This window comes from Raphanus sativus, chromosome 6 (assembly GCF_000801105.2).
Source record: "Raphanus sativus cultivar WK10039 chromosome 6, ASM80110v3, whole genome shotgun sequence".
NCBI classification, from domain to species: domain Eukaryota; kingdom Viridiplantae; phylum Streptophyta; class Magnoliopsida; order Brassicales; family Brassicaceae; genus Raphanus; species Raphanus sativus.
In genome coordinates, this window is record NC_079516.1 from 25,646,915 (window position 1) to 25,669,336 (window position 22,422).

The 22,422-nt window shown below is 33.9% G+C and overlaps 4 protein-coding genes and 1 long non-coding RNA gene across 7 annotated transcripts; 1 reads left to right on the top strand and 4 right to left on the bottom strand.

Moving 5' to 3' along the window:
* LOC108806263 (receptor-like protein 6) lies at positions 1 to 4,413 on the bottom strand. The gene is made up of 2 exons (XM_018578332.2): positions 4,005 to 4,413; positions 1 to 3,912 (listed from the first exon to the last, which is right to left on the bottom strand). Exon 2 carries the CDS (start codon positions 3,099 to 3,101, stop codon positions 129 to 131), a length of 2,973 nt encoding a protein of 990 aa, XP_018433834.1. The 5' UTR covers positions 3,102 to 3,912; positions 4,005 to 4,413; the 3' UTR covers positions 1 to 128.
* A 533-nt stretch (positions 4,414 to 4,946) lies between these two features.
* On the bottom strand, positions 4,947 to 8,076 carry LOC108808204 (receptor-like protein 6). Its single transcript, XM_018580388.2, has one exon. The coding sequence runs from the start codon at positions 8,018 to 8,020 to the stop codon at positions 4,973 to 4,975; it is 3,048 nt and encodes a 1,015-aa protein (XP_018435890.1). The 5' UTR covers positions 8,021 to 8,076; the 3' UTR covers positions 4,947 to 4,972.
* A 2,444-nt stretch (positions 8,077 to 10,520) lies between these two features.
* LOC130496061 (uncharacterized) lies at positions 10,521 to 11,997 on the top strand. The gene is made up of 2 exons (XR_008935090.1): positions 10,521 to 11,308; positions 11,430 to 11,997. It is a non-coding gene; the product is annotated as an uncharacterized LOC130496061 (long non-coding RNA).
* A 2,448-nt stretch (positions 11,998 to 14,445) lies between these two features.
* On the bottom strand, positions 14,446 to 15,835 carry LOC108810080 (uncharacterized). 3 transcript variants are annotated; one of them, XR_001942961.2, is made up of 3 exons: positions 15,307 to 15,835; positions 15,055 to 15,176; positions 14,446 to 14,961 (listed from the first exon to the last, which is right to left on the bottom strand). XR_001942961.2 is itself a non-coding variant. In XM_018582212.2 (3 exons), the coding sequence occupies exons 1-3, from the start codon at positions 15,373 to 15,375 to the stop codon at positions 14,755 to 14,757; spliced, it is 420 nt and encodes a 139-aa protein (XP_018437714.1). In that variant the 5' UTR covers positions 15,376 to 15,831; the 3' UTR covers positions 14,446 to 14,754. The 3 variants fall into 3 exon arrangements, 1 of the variants encoding a protein (XP_018437714.1); XR_001942960.2 differs by having other exon boundaries at positions 15,055 to 15,158; positions 15,307 to 15,833; XM_018582212.2 differs by having other exon boundaries at positions 15,055 to 15,198; positions 15,307 to 15,831.
* Positions 15,836 to 19,918: 4,083 nt separating this feature from the next.
* LOC108807148 (NEP1-interacting protein 2) lies at positions 19,919 to 21,409 on the bottom strand. The gene is given in 5 exon segments (XM_056989512.1): positions 19,919 to 20,339; positions 20,478 to 20,645; positions 20,721 to 20,804; positions 20,891 to 21,094; positions 21,234 to 21,409. Coding segments are annotated over 5 exon segments (741 nt in total). The 5' UTR covers positions 21,396 to 21,409; the 3' UTR covers positions 19,919 to 20,216.
* Between the last annotated feature and the right edge of the window lie 1,013 nt (positions 21,410 to 22,422).

The window sequence follows — 22,422 nt, forward strand, 5'->3', positions numbered from 1 at the left end:
TACTGAACACAATAAACTTTATGGAACATAACACACAATATTATCATACTGAATACAATAGCTTTATGGAACAGAACACACAATATTATCATACTGAATACAATGCTTAGTAGAGTGAGATCGATGAGCTAAGGAGTGCTTAAGCTCTTCATGAACCACTCATGCTTGTATGAAGCTACTATGTATCCAATGGTCAATCCAAATACGACTCCAGGTGCAAAGCCTATCCCTGCTGCTACCCAACTAAAACTTTCCTCTTCTTCTTCTTCTTCTTCCAACACTGGTGTTGATGTTGGTACATGGATATCTCCACAAATATCCTTAAGCGAAGGACCAAAAATTCCAGGGTTTCCATCATAAGAAGAGCAGTTTTGTCGTTGAAACTGTGTACCTTGTGGTATTGAACCTACAAGCTGATTATTGGAAACATTTATCCACCCAAGAGAAGAGAGGTCTCCGAGCTTTGGAGGGATCTCACCTGAAAGCTTGTTTTGTGACAAGTCCAGTGATTCCAGCGCCGTGAGGTTTGCCAAAGACGATGGGATGTGTCCCGTGAAAGAATTTCTTGAAAAATTAAGAACATGAAGCTCCTTCAAGAGGCCGACAGATTCAGGTACTTGTCCATGGATCCTGTTTCCAGAAAAATCAATGGCGGTGTAGATTGTGAGAATACGCTCCAATGCCATTGATACTCCTTTATTCATCAACACAACCGAAGTGTAGTAGCCGTAGTCATGAAAATCTCCAATGTAGTGCAGCTGTGTATTATCTTTCTTCGCAGATATTGCAGTCCAGTTCAGGAAGTAATCAGATGGTAAGGTACCAAAGAAGTCGTTATGGGATACATCAATGATTTTCAGCTCAGGAAACCCAAACCAAACCCCATTGGACTGATGTAACTTGCCATAAAAGTTGTTTGACCGGAGGACAAGAACTTGTAACTTCGGCAATGAACTTAACTGGAAGGGAAACGTGCCGTTGAACGCATTTCCCTCCACGTTTAGAACTTCCAAAGCAGAACAAGCGGTAAGAGATGAAGGAAGTTTTCCCTCCAATTTGTTGTGGCTAACGTCAATGGACCTTAACTTGTTGGCGTGCATAAACATGTCAGGAAGACTTCCGGTAAGACTATTGTTACGAAGATTTAGATCCGAAAGAAAACTCATGTGAGTCCCTAAACCCCGAGGAATGTAGCCATGGAAGTTGTTGTTTGATAGATCAATGATGGTAGGAGAGGTTAGTCTGCATATCAACTGAGGTATCTCTCTAGTGAAGTTGTTGTTAGAGGCAAACAAGTAGGTTATAGATGTAGATGGGATGAAGAGTGGCCCTTGGAAAGCATTTGAGCTTAGATCTAGCATGTGAATCTGACTTCCAAGTACAACTTGTAAGGATCCGTCGAAACCACTTAGGCAGTTGTTAGAAAGTTCCACATCTCGCAATTCTTGTAGTCTCCATAACCAGTCTGGTAATTGACCTTTGATATTGTTGTTGGAAAGGTCTAGAGACTTTAGATTTATTAGGTCTCTTATGAACTCAGGAAACTCAGTGATGCTGCAGCCTGACAAGTACAAAGATGTAAACTGCCTTGAAAAATCCGAATCAGAAGTGATGTTTGCTATTGACAGAGGGATGCCTGAGAGTGCTAGTCCTAGTAGCTGTTTGAGAGAAGAGAAGACACTGAAGTCAACTGGACTACTGATTCTGAAGTAGTTAGAGTGAAGGAAGAGATATTGTAGATTAGGTAACAGAGATATGTTCTGTAACCCAAGGATATCACTGAACTGGTTATCCTCAAAATAGATGTCGGTCAGTGAAGAGATTTGGAAAAGGGATGCAGGAACTGATCCTGTAAAAGAGTTACTACCGGCGACAATGGCTTCCAGTTTGGATAGCTGGCCAATGTTAGGTGGAAGGGAACCCGTGAACTCATTGTCACTGAGACCAATGAAACGTAGTTTGGTCAAGTTGAGAAGTCCAGATGGAAAGTTTCCACTTAGCTTATTGTTCCCAACGTCAAAGATGGTCAACAGTTTTAAATTACCAATGGAAGATGGGACTTCACCAACGAAACCATTCGAACCAAGAAAGAGGCTTGAGAGTTCAAAAAGCTCTCCAAGTGAAGATGGGATCCTCCCAGAGAATCTGGCTCCTGCAAGTGTCAAAGAAACTAACTGCTTAAGGTTGCCAATGGAGTCAGGTATGATACCTGAAAAAGATGTTTCCACAAGGCTTAAGACTTGCATAGAGTTGTTTATAGGAATCACAGGAAGCTCCCCTCTCAGATTTGGATTGTTGTCTAGTTTAATGGACTGTAAGGTTGGTATCTTGAAAACACTGCTTGGAAATTCTCCCATCAGATTACAGTTCCTTAGATGTAGAGATCTTAGAGATGACATGTATGAAACCTCGAGGGGGACTTGTGAAGAAATGTTCACGCAGCTTATATCCAATACTCTAAGGTTCTTCAAGTTTCGAGCAAGTCGACGAAGAAACAATGGTGGGTTTTCAATGGACAGTAAACTTGGAGGAGCTGAGAAATAATAAGAAGTAGAAGCAGAGGAAGAAAGATCAAGAGAAACCAAACTGGTCAGCTGGAGAAGTTCTTTCGGAATGTGACCTTTCAATGAAGACTCAGAGAGATTTAGTGTTTCTAACAACACGAGTGTCTTGAACGTATCTGGTATTGGTGAAAGAGTGAAGTTGTTGTAAGCGAGGTTCAGACTTTTTAGATGTTGTAGTTTGAAAAGACTTGACTTCGTTTCAAGCCGACCGTGAAGACAGCTACAACTAAGGTCTAAACCGATCACTTTTCCTGACCTGGCATCGCAAGTGACACCGTCCCAGTTACAACAGTCGCTGCTACTCTTTGCCCACGATTCTGTCTTGGCGATCGAGTAACCATCATAATCAAGAAACTCATCAGGCTTGCCGATCTTGAACTCCTTCTTGAGCTCTAGAAGAGCATCTCTTTGATCCGGATGACAGAGGTTCGGTGTAAGAGAAGCAAACGTGTTGAAGAGATTTAAAGTGAGGAAAAGAAGAAGAAGAAGAACAATTGTGCGAAGAAAGAAGCTCACTGATGAGTACGAGCCTATCATACTTTCCTTTTTGGTCAATAGCTTAGTTGTTGTCTCGTTTATGAGAATGTTTTGTCTCTCTCTCTCAACATATATAATCTTATATCTAATTTAATTAAGATTTTGCAGCACGTTTGATTCTCTTACAGAATAATTTTATAATATATATTGCCACACTAATCACGGGCCTCCAGATAAATATTGGCCGTTGGTTATTTGTAAAACGAAAGTCACCATGAGCTTCTTGTTTTCTATTATAAAGATATAAAGATATTACTACCCAGCTACCCCGTAATTACCCCAGACCCCAGTTACCCAAAAAATAATAATAATAAGAACAATAATTACACCAGACTTTTGTCCCTTCGGAGACATCCGATAAAATTACACCAGACTTTTTTTGGAGATGTCAAAGATGAGAAGCCGTGAGAGCGAAGGATTAGGCTACAAGGATAAGTAGAGGACATAATGCTAGTTGATGTCATATTAATTACGATTGGGTATTGCAATCTGGTATTGATAAGGACTTAAACCGTTACTAGTGTTGTTACTTCACACACACACACAAAAATAATGAACTTAAATATATTTAGGTAATTAGGAAAACACGGTAAAGAGTGCTTTAAACATGAAATACCTATTAAGTTCGGGTACACCAGACAAGAATCATTTACCATCGTTATGGTTCTGGTGATCTGGTCCCCTTGCTAGTTTCCATACCAAGTACCAACCATCTGGTTTCTGGCTTCGGTGGAACACTAACATAAGCCTTGTCAAAGAGAAAATAAAACTCCTTTTTCTGTGTGAATTTCTTTTATACATCATCTGATTACTAGACATAACATTAAGAAGAAACGCCTGTATTAAACTCTGAGGAGGTGTAAAAGGTAATTGTCAAAAAGCAAAAAACGAATAGTAATTTACATGAAAGTTACACGGTTCTAAGCTAGGAGCTGTATGTAGACGTATCTGAGAATTAAAGGTCACGTCTACGCAATGGACAGAAACCTTGCCTGAGGAGCCGATTGTCGATACAAGGTAAGTGGAACATGTGATGACAATGAGGCAAGCTTCTTACTGTTACACTGTTGAACTACCTCTCCACTCATGGACAGCCTCTGTTTTGATCTCTTGTTCCCATTTGAGACTGTTTTTGTTCAGTCTCTGTTTTTATTAACATACTCACTCTTTGTTTCTCACTTGTGTTTTATCATAACACAAGCATACACTCTCTTGACGCTCTCACTCACGTTTTGTTTATGATTGTAGAGAGAAAAGAGAACACTTTGTATGGCTACATTTTTAACTCTTTTCTTAGTGAATTGGATACCCTCTTACAATACATGCACATATTTATAGTAGTTTTCTCTAACTACTACACGCACAAATTTATACATTTAGCCTAACCATTCTCACTTGTCTTCTAAGTTTACAAGAAAAGTGTTAACACTCCAACAACTTCTTTGACTTCTCCTTGGCTCTTGTCTCTTCCGCAATTTTCTTGTTATTCTTTTCTCTTTTGTTTATTTTTCTTGTTTAATCAAATGATACAATTCCAACATACACGCATTCATTCTTCATAAATTGCTAATGGTCAAATTGCTAATTGTTTATTTGAAATGCAACGGTTTAGTATTTTATGATCTCTTGATATTTGATATTGCATGATTTATTATCGTGTCTTTCAAGAAAGTTCGATCTAAATGCTCCCTTAAGTTGTCTGAACAGTTTGGCTTTGATGGTGGTGGAGTCAAGCACTTGTCCTCTGATCAAGAAGCCTTGACAAGGTTCTTGTTATGGTAATTCATCTAGATGTATACTGTTGTGTATTTTATAAAAACTTGATTGTTATTGCAATACAAAAAAATAACATGATACTGAATACAATAACTTTATGAGACAAAATAACAATGTTTAGGAGAGTGAGATCGATGAGCCAATGAGTGATTGTTTCTGCCAAAGATCTTCATCAACCACTCATGCTTGTATGAAGCCACTATGTATCCGATGGTCAATCCAAATACAATTCCGGGTGCAAAGCCTATCCCTGCTGCTACCCAACTAAAAATTTCCTCTTCATCTTCTTCTTCTTCTGACACTGGCGGTGATGTTGACGTATGGATATCTCCACAAATATCCTTAAGGGAAGGACCATAAAGTCCAGGGTTTCCCTCGTAGGCAGAGCAGTTTTGTCGTTGAAACTGTGTACCTTGTGGTATTGAACCTTCCAGCTGATTATGCGAAACGTTTATCCACCCAAGAGAAGAGAGGTCCCCAAGCTTTGGAGGGATCTCACCAGAAAGCTTGTTTTGTGATAGGTCCAGTGATTCCAACGCCGTGAGGTTTGCCAAAGACGATGGGATGTGTCCGGTGAAAGCATTTCTTGACAAATTGAGAACATGAAGCTCCTTCAATAGACCTACAGATTCAGGTACTTGTCCATGGATCCTGTTTCCAGAGAAGTCTATGGCTGTGTAGATTGTGAGGATCCGCTCCAATGCCATTGATACTCCTTTATTCATCAACACAACCGAAGTGTAGTAGCCGTAGTCATGAAAATCCCCAATGTAGCGCAGCTGTGTGCTATCTTTCTTCAAAGATATTGCAGTCCAGTTCAGGAAGTAATCAGATGGCAACGTGCCGTGGAAGTCGTTATGTGATACATCAATGATTTTCAGCTCAGTAAATCCGAACCAAACCCCACTGGACTGATGTAACATGCCATGAAACTTGTTTGACCGGAGGACAAGAACTTGTAGCTTCTGCAATGAACTCAACTGGAATGGAAATGTATCGTTGATTTCGTTTCCCTCCACGTTTAGAACTTCAAGAGCGGAACAACCGGTAAGAGATGAAGGGAGTTTCCCATCCAATCTGTTGTGGCTGACATCAATGGACCTTAGCTTGTTGGCGTGTATAAACATGTCTGGAAGACTTCCTCTGAGGACATTGTTACGAAGATTTAGATCCGTAAGAGAACTCATGTACGTCCCTAAACACCGAGGAATGTAGCCGTGGAAGTTGTTGTTTGATAGATCAATGATGGTAGGAGAGGTTATTCCACATATCAACTGAGATATCTCTCCAGTGAAGTTGTTGTTAGAGGCAAACAAGTAGGTTATAGATGTAGATGGGATGAAGAGTGGCCCTTGGAAAGCATTCAAGCTTAGATCTAGCACATTTATCTGACTTCCAAGTACAGTTTTCAAGGATCCATCAAAACCGTTTAAGGAGTTGTTAGAAAGTTTCACAACTTGCAACTCTTGTAGTCTCCATAACCATTCTGGTACATGACCTTTGATATTGTTGTTGGAAAGGTCTAGAGAATCCAGATTTCTTTGGTCTTTTATAAACTCAGGAAACTCAGAGATGTTGCAGTCTGACAAATACAAGTATCGATACTGTCTCGAAAAATCCGAGTCAGAAGTGATGTTTGTTGTTGAAAGAGGGATGCCTGAGAGAGCTAGTCCTACTAGCTGTTTGAGAGAAGAGAAGAGATTTAAATCAAGAGGACTACTGATTCTGAAACTTTTCGAGTGAAGGAAGAGAAACTGTAAATTAGGTAACATAGAGATATTCTCTAACCCAAAGATATCACTGAATTGGTTGTCCTCCAAATAGATGTGTGTCAGTGAAGAGATTTGGAATAGAGATGCAGGGATTGATCCTGTAAAAGAGTTACCACCGACGAAAATGGCTTCCAGTTTGGAGAGTTGGCCAATGTTAGGTGGAAGAGAACCTGTGAACTCGTTGGAACCGAGATCGATGCCACGTAGTTTGGTCAAGTTGAGAAGTCGAGATGGAAAGTTTCCCCTGAGCTTATTAAACCCAACGCTAAAGATGGTCAACTGTTTTAGATTCCCAATTGAAGATGGGACTTCACCAGTGAAATCATTCGAACCAAGAAGGAGGCTTGAGAGGTTAGAAAGCTCTCCAAGTGAAGATGGGATCTTCCCAGAGAATCTGGATTCTGCAAGTGTCAAAGAAACTAAATCTTTGAGGTTGCTGATGGAGTCAGATATGGTACCTGAAAAAGATGTTTCCATAAGACTTAAGACCAGCATAGAGTTGTTTACAGTAAACACAGGAAGCTCCCCTCTCAAATCTGGATTGTGGTCTAGTTTAATGGACTGTAAGTTCGGTATCATGAAAACACTTCTAGGAAATTCTCCCATCAGGTAACAGTTCTTAAGATGTAGAGATCTTAGAGAAAACATGTAAGAAAGCTCTTGGGGGATTTCTGAAGAAATGTTTACAGAGCTCATATCCAACGCTTTAAGGTTACTCAATTTTTGAGCAAGTAGAGGGAGAAACAATGGTGGGTTTTTAATGGACAAGAGCAAACTTGGAGGAGGTGCGAAGTAGGTATTAGGAGCAGAGGAAGAAGCAGAAAGATCAAGAGACACCAGATTGGTCAGTTGAAGAAGTTCTGTCGGAATATGACCTTTCAGTGAAGATTCAGAGAGATTCAATGTTTCTAACCACATGAGTTTATTGAACTTATCTGGGATTGGAGAAAGAGTGAAGTTGTTGTAAGCAAGGTTCAGATTTTTCAGATGTTGCAGTCGAAAAAGACTTGAATTGGATTCTAGCCGACCGTGAAGACAGCTACAACTGAGGTCTAGACCGATCACTTTGCCTGACTTGGTATCGCACGTGACACCGTCCCAGTTACAACAGTCACTGCTACTGTTTGCCCATGATTCTGTCTTGGGGTAAGAAGTGACGTTCATGGTGTTACCATCATAATCAAGAAACTCATCAGGCTTGCGGATCTTGAACTCCGTCTTGAGCTCAAGTAGTGCATCTCTTTGGTCTGGAGGGCACAGGTTCGGTGTAAGAGAAGCAAAAGTGTTGAACAAGTTTAAAGAGAGGAAGAGAAGAAGAAAAATGGTGCGAAGAAAGAATCTCAGTGATGATGAGTAGTATGCGCTTATCATGCTCTCTTCTTATCTCCTGTGCTGGTTTTATTTTTGGTCAACAACAGCTTAGAGAATGTCTCGTTTTATACGAATGTTTTGTCTCTCTCTCAACATATAATCACGTATTTAATTTACTTTTTTTATTTTTGCAGCACGTTTGATTCTTTTAACGCCGGAATTTTAAATATGTTGCCGTCCTAAGCACGGACCTTCCGGATAAATTTTATACACCGAGACATTACTGTAACCAACTACGCCACATGTTAGGCGAACTTAAATAAAAATTGAATAAACTTTTGTCTATTACGGATCTTGTGTTTATCGGAGAATACAATATATTTTTATGGTTTGTCAACTTTTGTTACTTAGTGCTGCATAGACCTTATGGTTTTTACCTTAAGATTCTGATTACATCAAATCTTCACACTATAAACAACTATAAACTTGTATATACACCGCTCAAACCGTGTTTATCAGTTTCTATTTGTTGAATGTGGTGCTTTTTGGGGTATCAAGATGAGAAACCGAGAAGGATTAGATTCTGAATATTGTTCTAGGCGTTTAGGTGATGCCTAGACACTAGGCTCTCTAAAATTTTGCTTGGTCAACTTTTGTTATTTAGTATTGCATAGCAAAACCTATGGTTTTATCTTAGGATTCCGTTTACATCTAATCTTCACATTGTAAACAAGTAGAAAGTATGTCACCTCTCGGATAGTCCCTTAGATATTATTTGCAAAGTAATTTGTCATGTCTTTTTTATAATCGTTTTTACAAAAAAAATTGCGACATGGCTAATAAGATTGATGGTATATTATTGATAAATATGACATGGACAATTACATTTAGAGGGTGTATTGAAACTATGATTTTAAAATGTTTTAGAGTTGTTATAAAATCTCATGTTATTCAATTAAGGATTTTAAAAATTACTTTCAAATCACCTATTATTGAACATGATATTTATGTAAAATCATTAGAAACACTTGCAAATCTTCTGTTATTCAATTAAACATTTACAAAACTTATATCAAATCCACTGTTATTGAAAGGTGAACATTATTTTAAAAGAAAAAATTATAAATGGGATTTGGGGATACTTTGCATTCATTCTAGTTAAAAAATGTGGCTGCTAAACTTCTACCTCCATCTATCTTATTAAAGCTGAAGTACAATTTCGGTGTGTTTGGATACTTGGATAAGAGTATTAAAAATATTTGGTGTGTTTGGAAACATGGATTGTAGTCTTTTAAAAAAAAAAATTTGTTTGGAAACAAAGATAATAGTATTAAATAGAAAAAGTAATGGGCTTAAGTTATTAAATCCATTATAAAAGAATGTTGTCAATATATATAAGAAAATACAATACAAAGCCCAATTTGAAATACCAACCCAAATTATGATTTTTGTATTTCATATTAAGTTTTTAAAATATAATATATGTAATTATTTATATGATGATACGTATTAAATACTTTTAAATATATGATTACTTATATGATGGTACATATAAAATACGATTAATTATATGATGAAATTATACGATATATAATAATGACTAAGGATGGGTTTTCAGACATCCATACGGGTTTGGTTCTGATCGGTTTGCATTTCGGGTTTTCGAGGTCAAAGATTTTATTCCTATTAGGATGTTTCTAAATTTTTGTTTGAGCTTGATTCGGATCTTTGCGGGTTTGGTTTGGGTTTGGATAACCTATTTAAATTATTTTTAAAGTTTTAAATCACTATATATTTAAAATTTCTCAAAATCTATAAATAAAGTAATATATTACCTATAAATTTAAATAACATATGTCAGAATACCTAAGCTTAACATATCAATTGGTTTGATTTAAAATTTTGGATACGAAATCAATAATTATTTTAAGTATTTTTGGTGATTTGAGTATACTTTAACTATTTCAGATATTTGTTTTTGACTATCTATATATATTTTCAAGTATTTTAAACCAGTTTAAAAGTATCATTCTTGATGTTTTATATACGTTAAATATAAAAATAATTAATATATAAGTATATAAATCTATTTTTAGATAAATTCAGGTACACGAATACTTCGGTTCGGATCCGATTCGGTTCTCTAACTAACAAAATTTTGAATAATTTGAATATTTAATCAATTTATATTCAGGTTTGGTACTATATTTACGAATTAGTATCAGTTCTGTTCCTCGGATTCATTTTGTCAAACCCTAATAATTACATGAAAAACAAATATCATCATATTTTTTTAAAATATACATCCGCGGAGGTGCAGAGATCAAAGTCTATAATCATTTATTCTAACAACAAGCCAAATAAATATGTTGATTGAAGTGCGAATAAAACAAAACTAGAGAAATAAATAGTTTACCAGAGACATTCTATGTGTCGAATTTATTATAAAGAAATTTTTATTAAAATAAATAAATTCAATAATTACAAACAAATAATATATTTCATAAAAGTGAAAAATAATACCCGCGCTTTCGAAGCGCGGATCAAAATCTAGTACGTGTTATTTGGAGAAATTAAAAATAAAACCACATCTATCTAAAGATGAACAAGTATACATATACAAAAACAATTGATGGCTATCGTCTCTCTGCAAGTTCATTGGCAGGTACAAAACTTTAATTTCAATCCAAACCCAGAAGACCTATGATCACTTCATCCATGGAGATCATCTCAAACCCCATAAAGCTTCTTCCTTTTATCAATTATCACAACTCTGTTCATCTTCTTCTTGCTCTGCTTTTCTCCTGCCATGGCTGCTGATGAAGACCACATAAGATGCCTACGAGGAATCCAGACCTCTCTCATCGACCCTCAGGGAGTTCTCAAATCATGAAACTTCGCAAACAAAATTCTCGGGTTCCTCTGAAACTTCGTCGGTGCGCTTTGTTGGAACAATCATGAAACTTCAACCTTTATCACGACAATACAAACCACCGCTGATATATTTCTGAACTATTTTCAGTCGCAGCGGCAACAGACATCAAGGGGAAGAGACGCTGAAATTATATGCGACACAGCGTCTCGTTTTTTGGTCTCCGGCAATTTAAAGCGTCTACCGCAACTTCCGAATTCTGCTATTCTGGTCTCCGTCGTAGTATAATTGTTTGCCGCGGCGGCTAAACTTTGCGTTTATGAAACGAACATGACTATAGTAATCAATCTCGAGCTTCGAAACATGTGTTTATCTGGTCGGGTCCCAGAATCTTTTCAGTACTGTGGTAGCTTACAGAAGCTCGATCTATCTAGCAATTGATTGTCTGGTAACATCCCTCCAAAGCTATATTCTTGGTAACTGTTCTTGATGTCTCTTGATCTGTTGAATAATGAACTGAACGGTGAGATTCCTCCTAGTCTAGCTGGGTGTAAGTTTGTGAACTATTTGGTTTTGTCTGAGAAATCATTATTGCAGCTGGTGTGTTTGGTGGTATTACCATATGAGAAAGAGTGTTAAAACGAAGGAGTTAGTAGCTTAGCACAGAGACTTAGTAGCCATATGCTAGCGCAAGTCTCTTTGTTTCAGAATCCTTTGATTAAGGTTAAGCTGGGGGGACTTGATGGCTGCAACTAATGGTTTCAGCTCTGAGAACATTATCGTTACAACTAAAACAGGAACAACGTATAAGCCAGTTTTTCCTGATGGCTCGGCACTTGCGGTGATGGCTCGGCACTTGCGGTGAAGCACTTGAGTGAGTGTAAGCTTGGGGAGAAGGAGTTTTGGTATGAGATGAACTAGTTGTGGGAGCTGCATCACCTAAGTCAGCGCCACTTTTTGGTGTCTGAGTAACTGAGTTGTTGAAGAAGAGAAGCTTCTTGTTTAGTATTTTAAGCTTTTACACGTAATTAAAATCTTGTAATATAATTCATGTAATATTTATGAGTAATGAGGTTGATTACAGGATCTGTGGCAAAAATAAATGCATTGGTAGAAAGACTCGTATCAAATCACCTAAATAACTCTGAAATTTTTAAAAATTAGTTTACCAAATCATCTATAGATTTTATTTCAGTTTTAAAATTTTAACTAAAATCACTAAATAACATCAAAACTCACCCAAATCCCACCAAAATTAAAACACCCCACAACTCCTCAAAATCCTCTGTCCAATACACCCCCCTTAGTGATGACATATATTTTTGGAATTTTTTTTAGGATATGACAATAACTCATATATTACATTTAATATTTTGATTTATATTTTTGGTAAACTTCTTAGAATATGGTAATAACTCATAAATCATCAATAAAATAAATATATTCAAATATGACATTTTGAATTTCGAAATATTATATAATTTTACTTTTATAATTATAAAAATTTTATTATCTAAAATTTTCTAAATTTTCTGCATTTAAAGAAAATATAAATTTTAATCGTAATATCATTAGTTTCTTTTAGATATCTACAAATTTTTTTTGAGCAACATATATCTACAAATTATATAAATTTTGTTTAGTTTTAATTTTTGATAACTATATAATTTTATATGATTTTTAGGAATTCTGTACAAGTTGATTTAATACGTTTAACCAAAAGAAATAAATAATTTTTATCTAAGATTCTAACTTTATATGTATACATATATATTCTTAATTATAATTTAAAATTAAACAAAATTATTTTCTCTTAATTTTATGCTTAATTAAATGATAAAATATTAATAAATTACATTTTTAAATATTAATAATTATCACTGCACATGGTGCAGGAAAACATCTAGTATATACATATATAGAATGTTGAATGTGGTGCTTTATTTTTGGGGAGGGGGGTATGAAGATGAGAAGTCGTGAGAAAAGGATTATATATATATAAAAGGATTATTTTTAACTAATATATGATAATTAATTTATATAGTATGGAATCTTACAAAAAGAAAGGAATATGAATATTACCTTTTGCAAATAATTATATTTAATCTACTGTATTATATATATTTAGTATCATCTATCTTATTAAAACAGAAACATTTTGTTGGACCTAATATTTATTTTGTAAGTTTTTAAATTAAATACACCTTTATACTTTATAGTTAAACCTACATTAAATCACTAATGTTCCTTTCTTTATACTACTATCCATGTTTCCAAACAATATACTTATTTCTTTATACTACTATCAATGTTTCCAAACAATATATTTTTTATACTACTATCAATGTTTCCAAACAATACAATAATTAATCTTAGTTATTTTATATATATCATTTTCTCTTTAAAATTTTGTAGAAACGTTATAATTTCATAAATTACAAAATAATAAACTTTAAAATTTGGATTATAAGATTACAAATTATGAAACTATTACAATTTAAATCCAATTAGATTACATATCAGTCATCCATCAGTTCAATCGGTTAGTCTCGGGTTTTAGTGATTTTTTTTAATATGTATATTTTAAAAACCTAAATTGAATTGTCAGATTTCCGGATTAACCGGTATAATCACAATCGGGTTGAATTTATAAACACTGATTTAAATGCAAAAATATTTTAAATACACATTCTTTAAAAATTACCAAAATATTTGTTAAATTATTAGTGAAATTTTTCATCGTAAAATATTCCGCGCTTCCAAAGCGCGGGTCAAAATCTAGTTCAATATTAATTGAGGAGCATTACAGCATTTAAGTGTAGACACGTATCATCATCAAGATGATTTTCAGAATCCTTAGAAAAATATGTTGGTCCATCTAAATATATATTATATTTTTCATTAAAATAATCATAAAATTAACTAAAAGTGTATAATTACTATTTTCATTTCTTTCTTAAATAAAAGTTACAGAATTATCAAATGTGACTATTTTAATTTTATACTATTAAAATAAGTTAAAAATCAAATTAATTATAAAATTCAAATTTGATTTTTCGTATAGGTTATATTTTGAATTTAAAAAGGCTATAAATTAATAAAACTATTAAAATTCTTATGTTAAATATTTTACAGAATTTGCCAAACATGACTCAAAACTTGATTTTAAATACAAAATATACCCAAACTTCAATCAAATGCAAAACTAATCTAAAAACCTTGTGAAATTACACCAAGCCTCTTATGACCAAACAAAAAAATCAGAATTCATTTTTACGAAAATAATCCCAAAAAGTCTTCAGAGGTTCTGTAAGTCTTCTGGAAGACTTCCTGGAGTGAAAAATAATTTAAAAATTTTATGAAAAATATTTTATTGGGAAAATTTAAAATCATGTAATTATAAACATTTTTAAATTATATAAATTAAAATAGTAAAATTGAATTACTTTTCAACACAGATTAGTGAATATAGTGAGTCATAGTATTCTTTGGTTTAGGGTTTGATAACATATGTTGTATTGTTGTATGTTTTCTTAGCGTTAAACCATCATTATCGGAAGGACACAAACCTGAGTCCTTAACATATTTAATTGATTTTTTGTCCTTAAGAAACTTTGCTAAGGACAATCACATATTAAGTAGATTATTGCTAGGACATTTTTAGTTTCTTAGTAAACAAGGTCTCTCAGAACAACAAGGTCTCTTTTGATAAACAAAAAAAAAACAACAAGGTCTCTCAGAACAACAAGCTCTGTTTGACTCTGACCATGCAGATCAAATCTTCTCCGCCTCGTATGCTCTGTTTGACCCTGACCATAAGAGACCTTGTTGTACAAGACACAACAAGTGAAAGAACACAGAAGAAAAGAAACCAACATGTCATTAGCAAATAGCATTAAAAATTTAAACATTCGACCATCTTTCAGCTTTCGACATTCACATTGTCTGCAACTAAGCAGCGAGAGCATCGAGTCGAGGCAGGGGAATAGCACACGGGACACTGGAAGCTATTAAGGACGTTATTAGAGACGTAAACGGAAGAAGAGAACTCCAGGGAGGCCTCTAGCTCACCGCTGGCAGCTTCCTCAGATGCATGAACCTGTTTCTTCATCCCTTCTTGCTCCATGCTCTGTAATCAATATAGCATTTCAACAAACATGTCAAGTTTTTTTCCCCATCTTTCAGACAAATCGCTTACAGATGACAAACGCAGGGACATTACATTCTTGACATCGGTTATCTCGGAAAGAACAACCCGTCCTCCACGGTCTCCAGTAGCGAGGTGGTCACCAGAATTATCAAACTGGATTGCTGAAATTACATCAACTGCAGAGCAAACAGAAGCTACAGCTTTGCATATGTTAAACTATAATTGAGATTAACATTGAATCAGATTAACATTGAATCTCGTAAACAGAGGAGTTATATATATTGGTGGTCAGTTAATTAAAACAGAGCATTGTCGTTTTGTTACCTGTCGGACAAAACTCTTGGAACCCGACACCTCTCCTCCTCCTCTATGATGATGATGCTTCAACGACATCTTTGTTGTGCGTTTTTTAAACAAAAATCTTCAAAAGAGCTACTCAACCAGAGAGACGCCCGCCTTCAGCTCCAGTTTCCGGTAACAGAATTGAAGAAACCTAAGGCTATGGACTCGTATCAACGGGAATTGAGACGCATCGCCGGTGGTTTGAAGATTCCGATGAGACACTGGATTGGAGAGAGAGGAGAGGATATCGAAGGATTGGAGAGAGAGGAGAGGATATCGAAGGATTGGAGAGAGAGGAGAGGAGGAAGAAGACCTCAAATCGATGGCGAAAGAGAGAGATCAAATTCGCTGGAAATCAGCACAAAGACTGAAATCAAAGAACATAAAAAGTTGAAAATAAACACAACTTTCTTCAACCCCTTCGGTCTTCGCGTCACGACACGTGCTTCCAAGGACGGGGAGGAAAAGTTCTTATTTAGTTAACGTCCCTCTTTTATTTCTCTAATTTTGATTTAATTTTCAGCACATTAATGTTAAGATACATACTTATAGCCACCGATAAACATGGTCTTAGATTTTGGAAGTTTAACATTTTTTTGAAAAATTAAATTTTGACATATATGTGTTTAGTTCTATGTGTAATAAACATTTTTAACCTAAATTTAAGTTTAATGAAGTGTTTTGTTAGTTAATTAAGTTTATGGTTTATATTTAGGGTATAGACGACTTCCAGAAAATCTTCTGATGAATATTATTTACGGGATATACGACTTCCAGAAAGTCTTCTGATGAATAGTATTTATGGGTTAGACGACTTTCACGAAGTCTTCAGATGAATAGTATCTACGAGTTAGAAGACTCCCATGAAAGTCTTCTGAATCGAAAATATTTGACCTAAATAAATTTTGTTGTCTCCATATATAAAGAAAATTTTACACATTCTCTCTCTTGCTCTCAAATGGCTGCAACAAAAATGTAATGTTTTCGCTCTAAAACTCTCTCTAATCTCTTTGAACTTGAGAACAGTGAACTTTATATCAATTTATCATTTTTATCTTATGTCTTTCTCATTAATTCATCTTGTTTTTGTAGGTTTTTGATCACATGATTCTTATCTTTCACTCTTTTAAAAGTAGATCTATAAATTTTAGATATGAATTTTTTTGTACTATAAAAGTATATTTATCTAATCTTCCACTCATTTTTTCTGTTTTAAAGTCATTTAAACGTTTTTGGATATGTAGGTTTTTTAGATCTGGATTTGGATATGCATGTTTTTCAGATCTAGAAGACTTTGGAAGACTTCTGAGAAGTCTTCTAAAATAAATGCGTCAGAAGACTTTGGATATGCATGAAAGTCTTCTGACGGAGTCTTCTCCCATGTCTCCTCTTTCATAACAAATCTGACGTTTTGGTAAGTTCTCTTGTCTTATTTTCTTCAATTAGTAACTTTTTGCTGCATAAATATTTTAACTTTTTCCCAAACTAAAATTCTCCAACCTCTTTCTAATCTCTTTAAACATCAAAACACAAAAGTTTATATAAATTTTTCATGTTGTTCTCAGGTTTTTCTTATTTATTTATTTTGTTTTTGCAGGTTTTTGTCACATGGTTCTCATCTTCCAATCCTTTAAAGGTAGATCTAAATTTTAGTTATGTATTTTTGTGTGTTCTATAAAAGTATATTTATCTAATCTTCCACTCATTTTCTCTGTTTTGAAGCCATTTGAATATTTTTGAATATGCAGGTTTTTCAGATCCGAGTTTGGACATGCATGTTTTTCAGATCAGGAAGACTTTGGAAGACTTCTAGGAAGTCTTCTAAAATATAATGCTTCAGAGGACTTCCAGGAAGTCTTCTGGCAGAGTCTTCTTCCATGTTTCATCTTTAATAACAGATCTGAGCGTTTTGGTAAGTTTTTACGTCTTATTTTTCTTTATTTAGTAATCTCTTGTTGCATAACGCTCTTAACTTTTCCCAAACTAAAATTCTCCAATCCCTTTCTAATCTTTATAAACATGAAAGCACAAAAATTTATATCCATTTATCGTTCTTTATCTTTTTTGCAGGTTTTTATCACATCGTTCTCATCTTCACTTTTTTTAAAGGTAGATCTAAATTTTTTGGATATGTATTTTGTGTGCTATTTAAGATAGATATATCTTATCTTCCACTTATTTTATTTTTTTGAAGTCATTTGAACATTTTTGGATTGCAGGTTTTTCAGATCCGAGTTAGAATTTTGAGGACTTATGGAAATTCTTCTCAGAATTCTTCTAACATATAATGCGCTAAAAGACTTCCTACAAGTCTTCCAGAAGAAGTCTTCTGACGAGTCTTCGTGAAAGTCTTCTCACGAGTCTTCTCCCATATCAAGTAGAGTCTAAGTTTGTCTTTGTGGAGGATTGATATATAATAGTTTTATTTTTGGTCTGTTTTGTGATTTGTATGTATACACTTTTAGTTGTGTTTCTTGTAAATTTGAAGAAATATTAATGAAAACATTTGGTAAATATGTTCATTTTCCACAATATTATCTTGCAAATATTACTTGACATTATTGAGGCTATTGATACAACTTCAATAGCAAACAAACAATAATAGAAAAATTAGTCAAATTTATAACTGAATATTGAAGTTTGATTTTTTCTGGACGACTTACTTGTAAGTCGTCCAGAAAAAATCAAATTTCTGACACAATCTGGTCAAATGCAAAACTAACATGTTTATCGTAGATGATTTACTGGGAAGTCTTCTCTTGTATTTTCGAGATTTTTTGTTAACTCTAAAAATACATATACCTTGTCAATTACAAAACTAACATATGTACTGACCAGAAGACTTCCGTGTAAGTCTTCTACTTCGAGAAGACTTACACGAAAGTCTTCTGACGAACAAATCTGAAAAAAAAAAATTGATTTCATAGCTTCAACCAGTGAGATAACTGATTTCGCACACATAAGTCTTCTAAAAATACGCAGAAGCTCAAACGAAAGTGACCCACCAAGAATCATAAGCTTGAATGGCTCTATGAACCATAAAAAATTTAGAATCAAAATCTTGGGATTTTTGGATGAATAAAGAGAGAAAATGAAATTTATGTTGTTTTTAGTTCATAAGAAATGAAATAGAAGAAGTGTGAATCGATTTTAGATAAATTAAGAGGTTCAAATTGATTGTTCATGTTGATTGATGTATTGATGGCAATGACAATATTGTAATACTTGAAGAAGATGAGGATGAAAGAATAAAAAAACTCATTTTCGAGAAAAAAGTAGTGGCATTTTTGTGAATAATCTAAAAATTTGGGTGAATAAGGCAAATGAAAGTTCCAAAAAAATCATAGGTCAGTTTTGTTTTTGAGTTTAAATTTTGAGTTATGTCTGCAAAACTCCCAAAATTTTATGATCAATGATTTAACATTTTTATTATAACAAGAATCACATGATCTTAAAATCATATGAGTAAAAAGTCTCATTTAATAGACATTTAATATATATATATATATATATATATATATATATAATTCCATATAAGAATACATAAACATTTTAATTTCAAAATTTGTGATGAATTTTCAAGAAACTTTATAATTATAAACTTATTAAAAGTTTCACATTAAAAATTTTGTTATCAACGATTTAAAATTTATTATAAAAAGATACGAATGATCATAAAACCGTATGATTACGAAGTCTTATTTAATAGATAGTCATATTAAAATATATTATATATCTATGTTAGTATCATTTAAATTAAATTATATACAAAATAGATAAATGTGATTATTTAGATTTACTTACTATAAAATAATAGTTAATAAAAGAGTGATTTTTTTATGTTTGTATCAATTTAATTATATACTACTTAATAATTAATGTTTCTCAACTATTCAATATATCTTTATTATTTGTTATTACATTATGTAAAAAATAATATATAAAATAATATGTATATACAACGTTCATCTCTTAAAATATGCGGATAAATGATTATTATTATTATTTGGCATGTATGTATTTGTTAACTATTATTAAAATGCAAGAAAATGAATAGTAAAGTTTATAATCACCAAATATAATTGTTTTTCTAAATTCATTCCGCGCATGGTGCAGATTATCACCTAATATTATAAAAACTGGTAAACATGTAGGCTGACTAACTAATATTTATGTATCTGATTAGTCGTTTTGAGTCACTATCCATTTATCCCCTAAAGCTTTCTTAAACACTAGTACAAGAGAGGACAAAATGTTAGTAGATGTCATACCATCTGCTTGGCGCCCAGCACTTTCTTAAAAACCAGTACAAGAAGAAGAAGTGGAGGACTTAATGTTAGTAGATGTCATTAATTACGATGATGTGGTATTACAATCTGGTGCTTGATAAGGACTCAAACCGTTGCGAGTGTTTTTGTTACTTCTCTCTCACACAAAAAATAGATCTTAAATATGATTAGGTAAAATATCAAAACACATTTAAGAGTGCTTTAAATATGAAGTACTTATATTAAGTTTTGGTACACCGGACAAGAATCTATATTACGATCGGTTTGATCAATTTGGTCCCCTCAATGGTCTCAAGACCTCAAAAGAAAAATAATACCATCTAGTTTCTGGCTTGAATTGAACACTATCATATGCCTTGACAAAGAGAAAGTAGAAAACTCTTCTTTTTTTTGCGTTTCTTATATACATCTGCTGACTAAACATTACATTATGACGGTATCCTATATTAAGGAGTGTGTAATGGTCAAAGCAAAATAAAAAAAAGTGTTGTACTTTACATGAAAGTTGAGAGGAGCACCAGATTAGGTGCTAAGTGCTGTGTGTAGACGTACATGAGCTGCACGGTTTGATTGCATTATGAGAGATGGACGATGAAGAGAGAATCAGAGGTCACGTCTACACATGGGACAAGAACCGTGCCTAAGGAGCCATTTGTCTATGCAAGGTAAGTGGAACATGTGATGACAATGAGGCAAGCTTCTTACTGTTTCACCTAGCTGGAAATCCTGCAACATCAACACATCAAATAATTAATAGAAAAACTTTTGGCAAAAAAAAAAAAAACACATCAAATAAGGAGAATGAGAAACCACAAAAATAAGTTGTCAATTAGATCAGTAATTAAGCTAAAACGAAAGCAGAACCTGAAGACAAACAGAACAGGAGTCTCTGCTCTCTGATGCATCTGTGTTGTTGTTGCCAGTGATAGTCAACTTTGGGATCTTCTCAACAAGGTCTCCTGTTAGACCCTTTGGGCCTCCTGTCTCGAATAGGCTCGAGAGATCGTCATAGGATGCATCCAAAGCTCCCATCTGATACCAAAAGAAACATTAAAATTTTATATCATAATGGAGCAATTATGAAAACTTTTTGTATGCAAAACATACTTGACTTTGCACTGCGCTTAGCATTGCAGGACCTATGCGCTCCCTTACGAGTCTCCCGCTCAAAAGACTAACAATGACATCAATCTACACAAAAGAAGAGAAACACTTGTCACTTCCAAGTTTCATTCAAATTCTTATTTAGAAACAGAGCAAAGTTTTGCTCTGCTCACCAAGTAGAGAAGGCACCCGAAACAAGACTCATCAGATTTCCAAAGATCGAGGGATGATTCAAAGACCTCTATGGAGAAAACAGCTCCGGAAATGGCACCAATGGCTGCTCCTCTGATGAACCCGCTCTCTGTTTCTTGGCCTATCAAAGCTCCTGTAAGTGCCCCTAACAATGTGCCCACTGAACATGACAAAAAAGGAAACACCTTTCTTAACTCCAAGTCCTAGATTTTGATAATTAATAATATCGAATTCCAAATAAGCAAAGTCTATTACATGATTAAGTTAGAGACAAGCAAACAATAACAGAGCAGCAAGAACAGAGACTGGGAACGAGAGCCGAACCTAGGAGAAGAAGAAGGTTAAGATCACAGATACGATGGTGCCAAGAACAGCGGAGACGAGGAAATGACAAGCGTCTTTGATCCGTTCGACGAAGTTATCAATAAGAGAGGGACACGGCGAGAGAGGACAAAACCCAGATTGGAATCTGTAATAAGATGCCATGTTTTCGGGTAAAAGCAGAGCTCAGAGAGAAGCTTATATATATAGGAGAAAGATCAAGATAGGATCTTTGCTTAGTTCTTAAGAGAGAAGATGCGACGTCGCGCTACTTTGCATTTAAAGCACGAGTCAGAGAGATGAGTTCCACGGGCCAAGAACTTTCCATTTTTTTTATTTTTGGAATACTTAAATTAACTAAAATTTTGCAAAACCAAATTGTTTTGTTTTTTGAAAAAAAAGAAAACCAAATTGTTAAGGGACAATTTTTTTATAACGCTTTTTTTTATATCCATTTTCATTTTGAAATTTGCAATAATTTATTTTATGAAACTCATATTAGGATTTAGAACATCACCAATCTATTTTTTAAATGTTGACAAAAAATAGAAATAAAGAAGATCTTTTTAATAAATAGAAATTAATATTTCTTTATAAATAAGCGATTTTTTAATTTATAGAAATATCTTCGAACAAATTCATTTATTTAAAATTTTACTTTAAAAAAAAAGAAGTAAATTAAAAATGCTTTTAGACTCAATAAAAAGATATTGATAATTTAGTTGAGTTCACTGTTTTCGATCCACTAGTTAAGAATTAAGATCAATTATTCATTGTTATTACTTATTAGATATACCTATTTTAACTACCATGAGTTTATTTAGATATTATTTTATAACAAGTATGCCTTTAAGATGGTATAAATCTTGGGGTGCTGCAAGAAAAACCAAAAGTGGATGTAATATCTGGTAAAACATTTAGTCAAAAAGAAATCTGGTTAAACGAATTCCGATTCTTTGAAAAACTGTCTTCTGGATTTTAATGAACCTGTTCTTTCTCAAAATTTCTTCATATAAAATGAATTATTATTGTGCTTATAATGAATTATTATTGTGTTTATTAGCTAGTCGGTTGACTTTGGTCGCCGGATCTTCGTGGTTATAAGAAAAATAAGCTAATTTTATACATGTTTACAGGATTGAAAAATCAGATATATAATCAAATTGTTAATCGTTTTATTTTTGGTAATTGA

Coding starts and splice junctions, on each gene's coding strand:
- LOC108810080 (XM_018582212.2), bottom strand. CDS start 15,375: ATGTCGTTGAAGCATCATCATCATAGAGGAGGAGGAGAGGTGTCGGGT. Junction 15,199..15,306: donor CCAAGAGTTTTGTCCGACAG/GTAACAAAACGA, acceptor TCTCAATTATAG/TTTAACATATGCAAAGCTGT. Junction 14,962..15,054: donor AGATAACCGATGTCAAGAAT/GTAATGTCCCTG, acceptor TATTGATTACAG/AGCATGGAGCAAGAAGGGAT.
- LOC108808204 (XM_018580388.2), bottom strand. CDS start 8,020: ATGATAAGCGCATACTACTCATCATCACTGAGATTCTTTCTTCGCACC.
- LOC108806263 (XM_018578332.2), bottom strand. CDS start 3,101: ATGATAGGCTCGTACTCATCAGTGAGCTTCTTTCTTCGCACAATTGTT.